This window comes from Cinclus cinclus, chromosome 4 (genome assembly GCF_963662255.1).
Source record: "Cinclus cinclus chromosome 4, bCinCin1.1, whole genome shotgun sequence".
NCBI lineage: Eukaryota > Metazoa > Chordata > Aves > Passeriformes > Cinclidae > Cinclus > Cinclus cinclus.
Window position 1 is genome coordinate 1,376,810 of NC_085049.1, and position 17,071 is coordinate 1,393,880.

The following is a 17,071-nucleotide window of genomic DNA, read 5'->3' on the forward strand; positions in this document are numbered from 1 at the left end:
CCTTACTTAGGAAAATTGGCTTGTTGAAGTCAGTGATTTCTGAACAAACCTTTCTCGGCATTTTCTCCAAAAGAGGGTGGAAGCTACTTCAGAATCTGTGGAAATGTGCAGTTTTAACACAATCTATATTATAGGTGCATGTGTTATAAAGCAACATTTCAAATTTTGTCTCCAGAACAAGAAGAAATATATTCTATCTCAGCTAAGCCTCAGATACAAGGGAATGCTCCATGAGCAAAGGATTTCCAAATAATAAAGTCAGGAGAAAACACACAATGGAGTATTTTCCATAGGAGAAAATGCACGTGTGCCAGACAAGGACGTGATTAAGATGCAAGATGCCTATCACTACATCCAAGCTGCCCTGTCCATTGACCACGCCTGCAGAAAAATGATTTTCTCATGCTTTACCTGGGCCACAAAACTGATGTTGGATATGTAAAAACCAGACAAGCAGACAAAAGCAAACTGAACCCCTCATCTTGCTCTGACAGCACGTGAGGGGTGAAGGCAGCAATGGAACTACTGGGGAGCAATCAGTTGAGCTGCCAGCCAAATGTCCTTCAGCATGATTCATCTAAGTATTAGGACATACAGAATGAAGATATCTTCAGGAACAGAGCTCCTTGGGTTTAAGCAAATGTCCCAGGATGATCTGGTCTGCAGGTCCAGGATTTTTTCCAACATTAATTTTCTTGTTCTTGCTGGTTCTCAGTTATAAAGCAGTCTATGGTTTCTGTGCCAGAATCAACCCTTTCCCAACCCCCATTCTTCAGTCATTAGGACCAGCAGCAGCAATTAACTGAATGAGAGGGAAACATCTTGGGTAGTCTGTAAACATCCATTACTCACAAAACTTGGTCAGCATTTTCTCACTGTATTTTAATGAGCTGCTGAATAGGATATGGTAGGCTGAAATTATATCACCCATTCATGAAGGCAGAGAAATTTTACTGCTTTTTATGCCTTTTAATAAATCTCAGCTGAGAAAGGACTGACGTTTCACTGATTTACAAAGCACAGACCATGGACTTCCTACAGCAGATTGATAATTTGAGCTACATCAAAACCTATTTTCCAGAAAGGTGTCCCAGGCATACCCAGTGTGTAAGAGACAATGAATGGACCACGCTGCAAAATGAACTGTGACCAAGATTAATAATCTCAAAAGTCAAACCTGGTGACGTATTTCTGGTGTGAAATTATTTACCATCACTTCTCACTGAAGGTGAGGAGAAATCTGACATGCAGAAATGAGATGAGAAAGAGGGAAATGAACTTTAACCACAGCTGCCAGGCATGCTTATACCTGCCAGATTCCTGCTCCTTTTCTGGGAAGTCTGAAGGAAGGAATCGTGCCCGTGGTGAGAAGCAGAGCAGTGCTCACAGTCCTGAAGGTGTTAATGAACACACCTGCAGGTGCCTTCCAGATTGAGTGAGGAGTACAGCAGTGTCCTGTTCCTTACAGAAACCCACTTACTCTTTCTGCTCAGCCCAGTATTACAATTCACATGTATTTCTTTGGTTTTTTGGAGGTTTTACTGCCAAACCTCCCAACAGAGCAGGGACTTTGCTGTTACTGTACCAGCAGATGATGTCAGTTCAACACATGTTAAACACTCTCTCTGAACTAGACACATTTTCTCCACCTAAAACATGACAAAAATCTGGTTGAACACAATTTGGAATTAAGGCTTATGACCCTTTTCACAGATCAAAAATAATTTTGAGAAAGGGAGCTTGATTTTTTTCCTTTCCAACTTATTTTCAGAGAGAAAAAAGGAAACTGAATGCAGTTTAGGACACACATGCAAAACACCAAACCCAAAACTACAGATAAAAACCACTTGACCTTTAGGTAAAAAGCTAAGCAGCATTCATCAGGTCACTGTTGTAATAAGGAAGAGGAAAGGCTGAAATGGATATACTGATCAGATGTAGTTTTCAAGCACCAATATTTACTGGATTGTTTCCTCTTCCTAGTTGAAGTTCCCTATGGATTATCCCTTGAAAGCAACTTAAGAATCTCCTGCTCAAAAATGTCTCTGCTCCTATATGATTTATAATGCCTTGATAACTTCTGTCTATTTTTTGTGAAGAACTGGGGGGTTGTAGTTAATTAGAATTGCTCTTGATTAAAAAGCCTCTGGCTATAGGGACAGTATAACAGGATGTGACACAGCAACAACTCAGAGGTGAGGAGCTGTGCTCAGGTTTGGAAATAATGCAGGAGACACGTAGAAAAAGGAAATTAGATCAATAAAAATCTCTTAAGATTTTTCCATATTCTGAAACAAAAAGAGTTTTTCCCAAAATAAAAATGCAATGGGTGTGTGCTAAGAAAGGAAGAAAAAGAATTTTTCACTCCAAAGAAGGACCTAACAAAAACAAAGAAAAAAAAAACAAACAAAAAAAAACAATAAAACCCACAAAAAACCCAAACCTCCCCCCTAAAAACCACCACCACCAAAAAACACCAAAAAAACCTACAAAAAAACCCCAAACCCCCCTCAAATATTTAATTTTCTCCCTTTCCTCCTTTTTTTTAAAAAAAGCATTTTTATTGTGAATGCTTTTATTATCAGAAATAATAAGACTTACTAAAAATAAATATTAAATCCCAAGCACAGTTAGAGAAACCTTCCAGTCTTAAATGTAAAAACGACTACATTACATGTACTGCAAGCATTACATTTTTGTGTTAGCTCTACCAGACAATGACTCCAGCAATTCCCTTGCAAAAGTCTTCATTCAACACCACCAGTTCCTGGTGCACACCAGAATTTCTGGATGGGTCCCAGAGAATTACTGCTCAAATTCTGAAAGCTGCTCATCCTGTCTGATCTGCTGAAATCCCTGCCTGAAGTAGCAAGGCTGTAGACACAGAGTGAGCATGAATTCATTCATCAGCTTTTGAGAACTTCTGCTCTACACCTGCAGCTTTTTCACACTCTGGGTCGCAGCAAACTTCAATGCTAAATCTCTGTTAACACGAGTAATCTTTATTTTCTGTGAACACCTGATGCTGCAGAAAGGTGCTCACGTCTAGAAATGCCTATAGCTCCTCCCATTTAACAAGAAATAAAGAAAATATTTTGAGCACTGAAACTTGAATATAATCTTCTAAGGACTTCACAGACAGGAAAAAGAACATGATCCAGACTTAGGCATAATGTGGATAAGTATTGCTTTATTCACAGCAGTGGCATAAATTGTTCTACAGAGATAACACTGTTAACAGAGGCTGTTATTGGAACACTAAATCAAGGCTAGATATTTTGAATATAGTCTTTGACTGGCTTAGTCCATGGTGAATGACTAATAATAAACCTCTGAAAATCTGTTACTAAACAGCAAGGTTAAAGTAGTTTCTAAATAATTTTTTAAGTAAGGCTTTACTTTTAATAGTATCCTTTATCTTTTTCTCTTCTGTGGTAGAGAGAAGCTATAATGGAGGAAAACAAAACTCTTTTATGATACTCAGGGTAATAACCATCTCTTGGGGAAAAAGGGGGAAAGGAAATGGAAATTGTTAGTTGGATTAACTGATTGCTGTTCTTGTTGTTAAAACTCCATCCTGTTTCCCTCAAGATAAACATGACTACATATGAGAGACAGAAAGGAATAATAGAAATGGGAAATCCAGTCTGTCTCATCCTTGGCTGTCAATCCTGACTTCATCTGCAAATGTGCTGCTTGCTGAAGGAAGGCACGTGGATTTTAGCTTCCCAGAGATCTGGAAAGATTTAACAGCACTGAGCTAAGGCTACGATTTTCCTTTAATTTTGGGTCACAGGCTTGCAGATTTTTGAATGCCTGTCATCCTAGACAGCTCAGCACAATGAACAACAAAAAAAAAAAGAGTGGGAAGCAAATGAATTGGAAAAGGAAACACAAAGGTGAATTTGGCAGGAGCTTACAACTCACCACTTATTTGGCTTTTGCTTCCAGCTTCATCAGGTGAGAATATCACCTGGATTCCTCTCTAGTGACCCCAGACCAGGGGATGGGAGGCCCCATGGCATTATCATGACGGTGAGAGCTGAGAACACAGGGGCTGGGGAAAGCTCGGGATGCCCAAAAGAGATGATGGAGCACGGCTTTCCCACTTCTAGGAGTTCAGACCTAGGCTCCTGCACATCACTTTTGGTCACTGCACTCACGCCTGGCTTTTCTCAGGCATGTTCTCAACACCGGCTTTGGCATGCTAGCTCATTAGCCTAACTTGAAATATTTTAAAATATGCTGACTTTTAGGCTATTCAGCTTATTTATTAGGGGCAGATGTAAGGCACGTAGCACGTTAAAACATACATGAAATGTGTATCGCCACATGCAAAAGAACAAGTGGAAATTTGGTTACCATGGGCAGGTTTGAATGCAGGCAACTCCACAGAATGACTAATGGCCTGGCAAGCTCTGACTTGCCATCAGTAATTTGCAGTTTCTAATATTACACTTCCAAAAGGATTCTGCAATTGTTATGAAATCAGGGCGTGCCAAAAACAAGCAGAGAAATCTTCACAGCTGTAGATTTCCTGGCATAAATAAATAGGCACAGAGAAGTAGGGAGTAAACACTGATTCCTTCCCTGTTACTCAGTAAATGAAATTTTCCTTGAGAGAGCTGCTGATTCCATGCATTTCAAATTTGGAAAGACCTGTAATCAGAGGAGTGTTTTAAATCCATTCCAATTACATTTTCTGAACTGTGTGTGGAGGAAGATGTTTCTAAGGCAGATGTTTATGAGTAACTTTCGATTGTTTTTAACATGAGCAATTAGCTGCCATTAAGGGTGCTAAAAAAAGTGCGCGCGAAAAAGGAATATATCCAAGAAAGAAGAATCCTAAAACCTGAATTTACCTTCTCCCTTCTGCACCTGCATGCTCTGTCCCCACCCTCCTGGCCCTCCAGCTGCTTAGCTTCTCCTGGCAGCTTACAAATTGAATTGCTGTTTCCTTTCTCTGCTGTTCACGAAGTTGAATAATGCTGAAACAAGCCTGGCATTTGGAAACCTGCATTTGAACCAACTGTGTGTTGGAAAGACTGCTGAAATCACTGCAGCTGATTCACTTTTTTTGCCTCTCTGAGCACACTGCAATGGAGAAAAGCAAACAGAGGAAAGAGAGGAAAAGAGCATCTCAGGGAAAAAAAAAAAAAACAAAGCAAAAAACCTCAAAAACAAAACAACAAAAAGAAATAATAGTTTTCCTCAAACAAAATGAGGAAAGACTCAAGTCTTGCACAACCCTTGGGTGGTGTCCATGCAGCATGGCCAGGTGCATTTGGGCAGCCCTGGAATCCATGGCAATCCTGAAAGCCATGGCAGAGCAGATCCTGCTCATCCCTTGGTCTGAGAGGCGCTGTCAGCACTGGCCACTCTGAGCCAGTGGGAGCTCAAAAAGGCAGGGTCTGTAATTTTGTCCATTAAAGTTAATTAATGCACTCTTCTTATGACATTAGACAAGACACTATTTGTACAACAAAAGATCACAAAGAACTAAAGCTTACAGAGGGAGGAATGAAAGTTATCGGGGTCAGGTGGAAAAGTCACACAGAAAAATAATTTTTCAGGCTTCCTTTAAGTTCCTTATTTTCCCTTTTCTCCACAAGGAAAGTTGTGATCAAAAGCTACCATGACCACCACCTGCACTCAGTTCTTTCACTCTACTGTTCATTCTCCATATTTGAGTCTCTCTTTGAGATTATTTTGTGGAAATGCTGCTTTATTTACACTTTCAGATCAGTTCCATTTCAACTTACCATATTTAGCTCATAATACACCTTAGCATATACACACTACAATACACATAATAAATGTAATAACACATCATAATACACATTAGCATGCAATATGCCCAATAGAGAAGTTCAGTAAAACAAACAAATAGCAAAACGTGTTTTCTGATGATACATCTTGAATTAACATACTTTAAAAATACCACTCTACCTTTGCCTGGTGTTTCCACTCTTTGAAGAGAACTCTATAAAGACAAAACCAGGGGAAAAAAGTGATCAGTCACTTCAGAAAAGAGTGGGTAGAAGTTATAATGATTGTAGGAATAGCACTCATGGAAAATACGGTGAAAAGGGGGAAGGAATTAGATTTATCTTGATGTTATGATGACACAAGACATGACTGGGATTCAGAGCACCAGGACCTCAGACATTCCAGCTAAGACCTGGTTTCTGACAGTATATGGGCACATCAAGGTACAGAGAAGCCCTTGTCAAATGCGCACACACGTTCTCAGCCTGCACGTGGTACCACGGGGCTCAGAATTCCCTGTCCACCCCTCTGCGAGCCCCACACTGTCAGATGGGAAACCCAAAGGGCAGAGTCTTGGCTCCTTCTCAAAGGTGAGGAGCACAAATCTGCGCTCAGGCGCTCTCCATTTCACCTATTCCTGTGCCAGATCCCTGCAAATACTGTGCTCTACAAAGGCCTTTGGGCAGGCAGCTGGCCAGAGGTGGCCAGGGGCAAATGTGAAGTGAGGGGAGACCTCAAAGAGCTCTGCAGCTCCCCAGAGGGACAGTGACAGGCACTGGTGTCCCCTCTCTGGTCAGCAGGGACAGGAGCCAGGGGAGTGGCAGGGAGCTGTGCCAGGGGAGGTTAAGTGGATAGCAGGAGAAGCTTTTTCACCCAGAGGGTGGACAGCACTGAACAGGCTCCCAGGGCACTGGTCACAGCCCCGAGCCTGGCAGAGCTCTGGAAGAATTTGGACAACTCTGTCAGGCACATGGTGGAGTTCGTGGGGTGTCCTGTGCAGAGACAGGAGCTGGACTTTGATGATGCTTGTGGATCCCTTTGAACTCAGCATACCCCATGATTATGTGAGCCCATGACCAGACTTGCATGGAACAAAGAGACACAAAAATAAGCAGCAGATCTTGACCAGAGGGACTGGAAGGTTAATTCTGCATTTCAGTATTGCCTGGGGCTTGCACTGTTTGAACACAGCCCTGAAAGGTTTTCTGCCCTTTAAAGTCTTTAATCCCTTTGCAGTGGGCTGAGAATGCTTCGTGTTGGTACATATGTATTCAGCATGATGCTTCCTAAAAATTACAATGTGTGCAGAAGTGGCAGAAGAAATGCAGTGCTGGATATACATTGGCACCCAGCTTGGAGCTGCCAGCATTTGTCTGGTGAAGAGGAGCAGAAGTAGGCAAATGCTTACTTGAGGGGAGAAAAGCAGCATCCAGGCTGAGAATTATGTTTTCACAATCTTCAAAATGCAGTGAGACAAATGGGAACAGAGACCTTTGTTCAATTCCCTCAAATTTTGGAAAGTAAACAACCATTTGGCAGAGTACTTATAATTTCAACACTGTATAGCATGCTTAATATATAGTGGATTGGTGCCTGTTCTGGCAGGATTTGTTCTCCTAGGACTTTTTTGTGAGTTGCTGTAAGAAAGGAATGAAAAAAAAAAAAAAAAAGGAAAGATGAAAAACATTAATTGTGCATCAGGCCCAGAGCCTCTCCTGAATGGATTTTAAAATCCCAGGGTTAGGTTGGTTAGAGACTGAAAAAATCACACTCTCAAAGAGATGCAATCAGTTAAGAAGAAACCAGCACTGGTGCCAGTGGCTTTCATAATCTCTTAACCACAGTATAGGAATGCACAGCGCTGGCAGTGAGGAGGCAGGAAGGAGGTAATGAGCACAATTTAATTAAAGACAGAAGACTGAAAGTTTTTTGGTTTTTTTTTAAACCAGAATTAAATAGAAGCACATTGGATTTTTTTTTTCCAAATAGGCAGCACGCATGTACAGATATAACAGGTATAAACAAACATACTGGCAATCTATGGAATTTACACTGGAAACAGTAAGCAGTGGTTTCCCTGAGGCTTTATGTGCCAAAAGGACATGTTAAAAAATATTCCACACAAAACCACACCGTATATTCCACTAAAGCATCAGGAAACCCTGTGAAAAAGCAGTTAGAATGTTTTCCTGGCACTCCTTCCTTAGCTGGGGTGTCATGCTGCAGCCCTTGAGATATAACAGGTAGCCTCAAAAATGTCACTTAATTCTTGACACTTGACCCTCTTATCTGAAGAAAGCCTCTCTTCCTCCAAAAAAAAAATATTTTGGTACTACACTGATGAGCATAATAGAAAAAATTCAAGCAATATGGGAAAATACAGTAATATTGCAGCATCTAATAATTTCTTCAGTACCCAAAACTGATATAAAAAGTGCCACTACCATTCAACATGAGTTAAAATCAAAAAGAGGTTTGGGGAGTTGGTACTCCATGGAATAACTGCCTGCTGAGTACTAATTTGATTACATATGTTGCTACAGACAGGAAAGCTGGTCAATTTGTTTTGTATAAATATTGACAAATACAGATGCAATTTGATTTGTTACACTGATATACTGTTCTACACATGAGGTAGTTGCATGTAATGTGTAATGGCTATTTTTACAAAATGGGACAGTGCTCAAGTTACAAAACATGCAGGAATATATTTTACTGCTCTGGTGACATTTATAGTTCAGCTGCTGAGAAAGATGAAGCTTTATGGAATCAAAGCCAAACCTTTTCTAGATTGCTGAGGTCTATTGACTGTCCTGGCAGCTATTTCTCAAAGGAGTAAAAAGCCAGCAGCAGCAACAGCATTTGCTGGTGCAGGAATAGTTGGATTTTTTGTATTTTTTTCTCTCCACTTGTTTGAAGTCAGTTATTAGTCAGGTCTGCTCCAGCACAGAGGGAGTCAGGGGGACAGGGGTGGCAGCAAAGGTCACAGGCAGCTTTTACAGGAAGGCTTCAAGGGCCAGACAGCAGCTCAGCCAACAAAGCCTGAGAGGCAGCATTAAGAGAACAAAACCTCAAAAATTTCAGAACTTTAAAGCATGAGTGACAATCTAGTCAGTAGTCAAGAGATATGTGAAGCAGCTTCTTACTGAATATTAGGACAGGAAAATATTGAAGCCTGCTCAATCAGGACACAATCTTTTGGACATTCAGAAGAGGCTGTTGAGGAGCAATATCATTTTGCTCATTACAGAGGAGCAAACAGCATCAGCATCATCATCACTTCTGATCTGGAGATCTGCACTCTGCTGTGCTGGACACTGCACACACAGATAAGGAGGGGTGCTCCTTGCTCTGGAGGTTTATAACTGAACAGCTAGGACAGAATAAAAGGAAGTGTATTACTCCTTCCATGTGAGAAAGGACATGGGAGTTGTTTTGGGAGAACCTGTAAATACTGGAGACAGTCTGTCCAGTGGAGTTGGGAATTCTGACATGCTGGAGAATGAGCAAGAGCAAACAGGGAACATTTGGAGCAGAGGTTTTTTTGCTTGTTTCTTTCTACAGAAGGATAGATCAGCTAATAATTTAATTATTTGCCTATTAATAGCCACTTCATCTTGAAAATAAAATCAAATCATCCGCAAGACAATGACTCTGAAAATGAGCAGAAGCAAACGTGAACATCCACAAAAGAACCTAAGACTTGAAAAAGATGGCCTGTACTCTTTGGGTTTTATCCCACTGTGTAATTCTGCATGGAATGTGGGGTTTTCTGACTTAGGATGAGCCTCACTAACAGGTATTGATTTGTCTCTTTGACCACTGCACCTATTTCTCTGCTCAGATTCAGAGAGGATGGGGTTGAAAATGGACCAAGGGATATATAAGCCCAATATGAGAGGTAGTTTACACATTGGGTTCACAGGGCTGACCTGAGCACTAAAAGAAAAAAAATACACTAAATTTTTCTTACCTCATTAAAAAAAAAAAAAAGTTTTTAACAAATTAGTCCAGATACATTTCTTCTGCTCTAATTCCCTTCTAAAAAAAAAAGTTCTGTTACTTTCCTCTCTATCTTTTAAATGGACCCAGCTCTTCATTTATCTCTTAAGAAAGCTTCTGGATTGACAAAATACTTGTCTCAAGGACAAGCCACTGAGACACTGATTATCCTGACCCCTCTTAAGAGAGTCTGGAGTTTAACCAGAAAGCAAATCACGAGTCCCTTGTTGCTTCCTTTATCTCTTTCTCTACAGTATTTGCCCTCTAATATCCAAGAAGAGCTTTTCTCAAATGGATATTCTTATTCCATTTGGTTCCCCATCATGCCAGATAAAATGTGTGCCAACACAGATTCACCTATGCAGGGATTTACCCGCAGAAGTGACTTCTGACAATTGGTGCCAAAGCAGACATTAAAAGATTTAGGATAATACAGAAACAAGATTTGCAGTGAAGCACGAACTGGAAGGGAAGCAAGAGAAGCCACTTCAGTGAATCAGCTGGTTGGGTCTGAGGAACAAACCCAAAACTCTAGAGCCACCTCGGTTCTTCCAGTTTTGGTGTTCTTACACTCATCACAAACCATGGGAGAAACCAAATCAAAACCAGCAATAAAGAGAAAGGATAAAAGTCTTGCAGGCAGGGAATGGTCTGAACGCAAACATCACATCCAGTCTGGCATGGACTTGCTGTGAGAAACAATGACAAGAGACTATGGAAGGACAGAAAAGAATTCCTCAGTTACTTTTTTTTTTTTTTTTAATTTGAAGAGGCAATTTCCTTAGAATGTGAAAAAATTATCATGACTCATTTACACCACAGTAAATCCAAGTGATTAATGCTTGGATTTTCAGATTTGCTGAGTACCTGTATCTCCAAGATGCTGATTTCAAAAGAGCTTTGGGTGCTCAGAACTTCTTTAACTTGGGTCACAGTGACTTATCTGAGGTCATACCAAAGCAGCTGGTGACCACACTGACAGGGGATACCGCCCTCCAAAATCCCAGTTCACAACCATACAGAAACCCCTGGGAAACCCACTGCAGTGTTTTAAGAGCATTTCAGATAAAATCAGGGCTGTGTGATGCTGGCACTCTTCTGCATAAATAGCAGGGGCATTACAATCTGAAAAAAAACACTATTTAAATGAATGTTTTGGAAGATTTTTTAAAAAATATTGACAACCTGTACTAAATGTCTGAAAATCGAATACTCTGAAATCACATGATTTGGTAAATAGGCAGTGTGGCAAAGAAGAGATTTGTTCATTGAGTAGGAACAAGAAAGAGCTGGAGGAGAATATCAGTTCTAGTTAAACACATGGCAAATCTTCTGTTGCTCCTCTGTCACATCACACATGGTCAAAATGCTTTTTTTTTTTTTTTTTTTGCAGTACCTCTACCCAACACTTGTCAAAGGGAAAACATGTAGCAAGACAGTAAAATGGACTGATTAATCAAAAAAAAAAAAAAAAAACCCAGAAAAAAACCAAAACCAAAAACAAAGAAACCGTTCAAGCTTCTGTTTTGAAGAGAAAAATTGGACATGAAAATGCAGCTTTTACCTGTGCTTTCACCAAAGCATGGAGTTTCCTGACTGCATCACTGATGTCTCTGGTTTCCACAAAACAGAGAACACTGCAGATGGCTTTAGCTGCTTCAATCACATTGCCAACATTATTCTGTTCATAGGAAAGAAAAGGGAGAAAAGAAGGAAACAGCAGACACACAGCATTTACCAATAACACCATAAACTTCATGGCAGTGGGGTGTAGAAAATCGAAAATCCCACCCTTTCAAGCAAAATTCAAACACCATGGTTTAGTCTGGCTGCACTGAAATCACCAATATTTTCCAGGTATATGGTATAAGGATATATGATGGATATATAAGGATATATATATATATAAAAAGATATATAAGGGCATATGATGATATATGATGGATATATATATAAAAATATATATAAGAGTATATGATGATATATGATGGATATATAAGGATATATAAAAATATATTTATATAAAAGGATATATAAGAGTATATGATGATATATGATGGATATATAAGGATGTATAAAAATATATTTATATGAAAGGATATATAAGGGTATATGATGGATATATAAGGATATATATATGGATATATAAGGATATATGATGGTAAATGATATGGATATATAAGGATATATACATATAAGGAGTTACATATACATATTATATGTATATATATAAGGATATATGATGGTATAAGGATAGCATCATTTCTGTTAAAGTCCAATTATCTCCCACAAAATGTGTGCTGGTCCAAATTACAACAAATTTGGTATCCAAGACTGGTTTTAAGGGAAAACCTTGGTTTGTCTGAGCTCCAGGAGTGTGAGAGAGCTGTACAGAAACTTCTGAGGGGACCTGGAGCCAGGTGATTCACAAGAATTCTGGGGTTTTATCCTCATTATTGTCTCCTACCCATTTCTGTGAGATTGGAAAACAGCCACGTTCCTCCTAAAAATAGAAACTGTGTGGGAGGCTGCAGAATCTGACACCTGTGGATTGAATACTTTCTGCAAAATGATATCTATTTAGTTAAAACTGTGGAATCTTGTAATAAATTTAGATGTTTAAATACTGCCACGTGGGAAAAGAAAAGCTAGGTGAAATACTTTGGGGAATTAAAAAAATATATAGAAAGGATCCCCAAAAGAAGGAAAACACAATCTTTAAATATCAAGTGCTCTATGTTCAGGAAAATAAATAAATAAATAAATAAATAAATAAATAAAAATTCATGGGCTTTCTGCATGGTTCTATCACTTCATTAAACCTTAAAAATACATTCTCTGAACAAGCAGAAGCTCCCCTATAAATATTCTCCGTGTTTCTGTGCTGATAAATACTCTTTTAGCATGTTGATGTACCCATAAAACCATTTCTCTAGCTCATGCATTTCATGCCTGAAAAACAAAAATTGTACCAAGATGAGCTTTTTATTTTCAGGCTTTAGGTCTGTGCAGAGACTGTAGTGAGACGTTTAACACCTGTCATTATTGCAAATAAATGTAAAAATATATTGAGCTTACTAATTCCACATTACCTGCTACAAGCAGAACTGAAGCAGGAATGAATGGCACAAAATATCCACAAATATCTACTGGCCAGGTTCTTTTAAACTGAAGTTGTTGGGGTTTCTATTTAATAATTAATAAATGTTCACATTGCAGGTTGCAGAAAGGAAAAGGCTGCATGTGATCTCTTGAGAATTTTAGACCCTCCTTGGGGCTGAAGTTGATTGACTGCTCCGTGGTACTCCAAAATATTAGAAATGCTGTTTTACTCTGAGTAACTGAAGAAATAAGTGATTATATATGAGTGTGTGTATATATATATATATATATATATATACACATATATATATATAAAATACTATATAGAGTTCGTAATTAATATTAAATATTATTCCAATTCTGCATTTGATTTAAATAAGTTCTACCTTAGCATTTTTCTTTTTCACAAGTAAAGATGCATTATTAGATGGAGGAATTTTTTGCCTATAAATACAGTTATGCAGGGTAATTTCTGAGCAGTAACGAGCAATAGAACACACAAAAGTAACCCTTGAGTGGAGATGGATGGAGAAAAACAAAACAAAACCAAAAACCTAAGCCCACCCACCATGTATATATTGTTGTATGTCCATATCAATGCTATTCCATAAAGAGAATTGGTGTCTTGAGGAATGCATCAATTTCTGTTTAATATGCTATTCTGTTCATAGACAAACTATCAAAGTATTAATATTTATAGAAGCTACTTTACCATACACTTTATTTTTATGGTAGCTACTTCTAAGGAACATATTGCAGATGAAGAAAGGCAAGTACATAAAATTGTTTAATATTGAATATTATGGATGCTGACTTCTTCCACACTATTCCTCTGCTGGATATTATCATGAAATGAGTTTGCTTTTTTCATGTGTAGATATATCACATTGATTTTTGTCCCAAAGAAGGGAAGATGGAGATTCTTGTCTCACAAATAATTTTATGTCTCCTGAAATTCCAAAAGAACTACAGTCAACAGCTTGTAATGTTTTCCCCCTTCTACATATTTAAATACAGCAGAACCTTAAAAGAATATTTTGGTGTTTCAAAAATTTATATGACCAAAAAAAGAGAAAAAAAAGAGCTATTTCACTCTAGAACTTCTCCACTCTGTATAAAAAATTTAAGAAGTCCTCTCTTGAATGGATTTCAAAATGAAGTGCATATGAAGTGGTTATCAGGGCACTCAGAACTGGCTGCTTGTTTGACAGCACATATTGTCTGAGAATTGCATTTCAAAACCTACATTTCAACTCTAACAGCACCAATCCCATCTTTGTGCCAGACATATTAATTATCTTTTTAAAATTTTTGGTTTATAGAGTCATTATGGACCTCAAAAATAATTTCCCATTTATTTGTCATTACTACTAATTAGATTAATAATCATAGAGGGCTTGTCCCATAAGTCAAAGGTGCGAGTATCCCCACACTTACGGCAGAATAAATTTGAAAATAAGTATAAAAATGTGCAAAATATTAATTTTTTATTTTTTTTCAGCTGAGGATCTCAAGGTGTGTCTGGCTAAAATGGAATGCTTAAGGAACTTCCAGCTGAGTACAGAAATTCAGCATTTATGTGTGCCCTGGATTTACAACATGTGAGTGCTTCCCAGTGTCTTAAATTCCAGAGCGTGCAGAAGATGGATTGTGGTGAACCAGAGAGGAGCAACAACAATCCCAGTAAAGGGAATGGGAATGGCCTGGAAAAGTGACAGAATTATTCCTGTGCAGACCTGGGCTAAGGGGCAGTTCAAATGACCCCAACTTTAGACCTTATTTAAGCAAACTAATCAGAAGTTAGAGAAAAGAAGTAAACAAGGATTCAAAGACCAAATGAAGGGCTCTCATTTTTTACTTTGTCTCCTATGTATTTGTGAATATTACTCATTATATTAGAGCTCCATAATTTTTTGAGCCACTAATTAAAGCAAGTCATAGTCCATGATTCTAGGTTTGAAAAATCTCCATACGCTGTTGCCTCTGAATGAAAATATCCATGATATGACCTACATCATTAACTTGCAATCCTGCTCTTTTAAGACATTCAGATAAACTTTGAGTGTGTCCCTGAGTAGAAAAGACCTCATTAAAAAAAATAAACTACAGAGGAGTTTAGCTCTAGACACACAAGTATCTGTTGGATGGCATGAATATTTGAAAAACGTACTTCCTTCCCTTTATAAAAAGTTAATGGTTTCAAGAAATTGCTTACTCAATATAAAAATGTTTGGCAAAAATAAATTTAGGAATGTTTCACTGTAGGTCTGAGGAATATCTGCACAGCATCAGTTGCAGAGGGTGGACTGCAAAGTCTCATTAAGGCTGAGGTTATGGCTTTTTTTGAATTTAGAACCCCCTTACTTTAGGCCCTAAAATTTGAGGTGATTGTAAATAACAACCCTGGTGGGTCTACTTCAGTAAAAAAATACACACGTGCATTTGAGCTTGGGGACCTAACTTCTGCAAATGGTTATGAGTGCATCGCATTTTATCCACTAAACACTTCCCTTCGGGATGATGCTTAAAAAGGAAAATTCAGCAAATACCTGCACAGTATCAAACCCAGAGATTTACTTTGTAGCTGGGCACAAAGTTCAACAACCTCTAAATTTGTGTTTAACATTTTGAAAAAGCATCAAATATTTACACAAAATATAAAAAGTTTGTGTATGCATATATATGTAATGTATTTTTATGTGTTACTGATCTATGTTTATGTTTTCACGTATGTGTCTGTATGTTTATGGGTATTTCTATGGATATGTATAAAATTTGCATGCAAATGTGTATTTTCTGGCTATTCAAGATAGAAATAATAATGGATCAAGAAGATCCAGAGAGATTAAAATCTGAACTTAAATGTAGGTGACAGTGTTCTGAAGCATCTGTTCATTTTATGTTCTAACATATATTTCAAAGAAATCCATGATTTAACATAATGAGCTATAACTCTGGAAGGGATGCACTGGAATATCTCCGTGCTACATCAGTATTCTTTGATTTTTATAAATCTTTTGTTCTTTGCAGCTTTAAACCCTTGAAAATCAGTTATCATGGCAGCTTGGAAGTCAGATCAAATGAACATGTGGTTTCTATGACTCCATTGGTCCTGTAGACATTTGTCCCTAAGTCATCGGACAGCAGAGAAGATTTCCTAAAAGATTTTTCCTTCAAGCATGTAGCATGCAGCTAGCAGCCCACAATGCTTTGAAGTAAAGATCTTGGGAGTTTTGCTGGCTCAACCTCATCCTTCAAACCACTACGTTTGCATTTATATATATATATATATATATATAATAAATATGCAATCATCAGGCTTGGGGGTTTGCAAAATTGGGGACAAATTTTGCAGATCCATATAATAAATTATACCTCTACTAATTGCAGGTATTCCATTGCCAACCCAAATATCTCTGGTTTTATTTACGAGCTCCTTGACACTTAGAAACAGTCACCTTTGATATTTTAAATTTGTAGCACTTTCTTCCTAACCTCAAACCAAGTTTTATTAAGAGAATTTATATCCTTCAAAGTCAGATTAAGCAGTCTTAATTAAAAGTCTTCCTTAATTGCATCTCAGACAGATTAATAATTAGATACCTTTCATGTAGAAGTTAATGCTTTTCTGGTGTAACAAACTGAGAACAAATACCTCATTTTGCAGCAGATATTCCACTTGATCTCTGTAGTTCCTAATAACGGAGACAAGGTTCTGCCTAGGAACCACAAAAAAAAAAAAATAAAACAAAACAAGAAAAACAAAACAAAACAAGAAAAACAAAACAAAACAAGAAAAACAAAACAAAACAAGAAAAACAAAACAAAACAAGAAAACAAAAAATAAGTAAAAAAAATATCAAAACATCAAGTTAATAAGAATTAGATAAGAAGAACAGGTTTGGGCTTATTTTTTTGTTGTTGTTGGGTTTTTTCTTTTTGTTTTTTTTCCCCACATTCTAGACACTTGAAATAATAAGACAGTGATTTTATATTAGTATAAAATAAATCCAAGTATGCACGCAGACATCGTGCAACTGAGCCTGGACATCCCTGGGTTTTTGGTTGTCATTTGCCACAAAGAACAGATGCAAAAAAATCTGTTTATGCATGAAGATACAGGTTTCTCAAGTTAAAGAATTCCAATCAGTGATTTGCTGTTTCAATGTCTATTGAAATTCACTTCCCATTTATTTTA

At 37.9% G+C, this 17,071-nt stretch overlaps 1 protein-coding gene across 1 annotated transcript in view; it reads right to left on the reverse strand.

The window, feature by feature from the left end:
* PIK3C2G (phosphatidylinositol-4-phosphate 3-kinase catalytic subunit type 2 gamma) overlaps positions 1-17,071 on the reverse strand; it is a 195,065-nt gene that overhangs the window by 149,229 nt on the left and 28,765 nt on the right. Inside the window, exons 7-9 of the mRNA XM_062491554.1 lie at positions 16,529-16,592; positions 11,336-11,452; positions 5,950-5,983 (exon numbers count right to left, since the gene is read on the reverse strand). Of these exons, the coding sequence (XP_062347538.1) occupies positions 5,950-5,983; positions 11,336-11,452; positions 16,529-16,592 (215 nt within the window). The remainder of the gene's footprint in view (positions 1-5,949; positions 5,984-11,335; positions 11,453-16,528; positions 16,593-17,071) is intronic.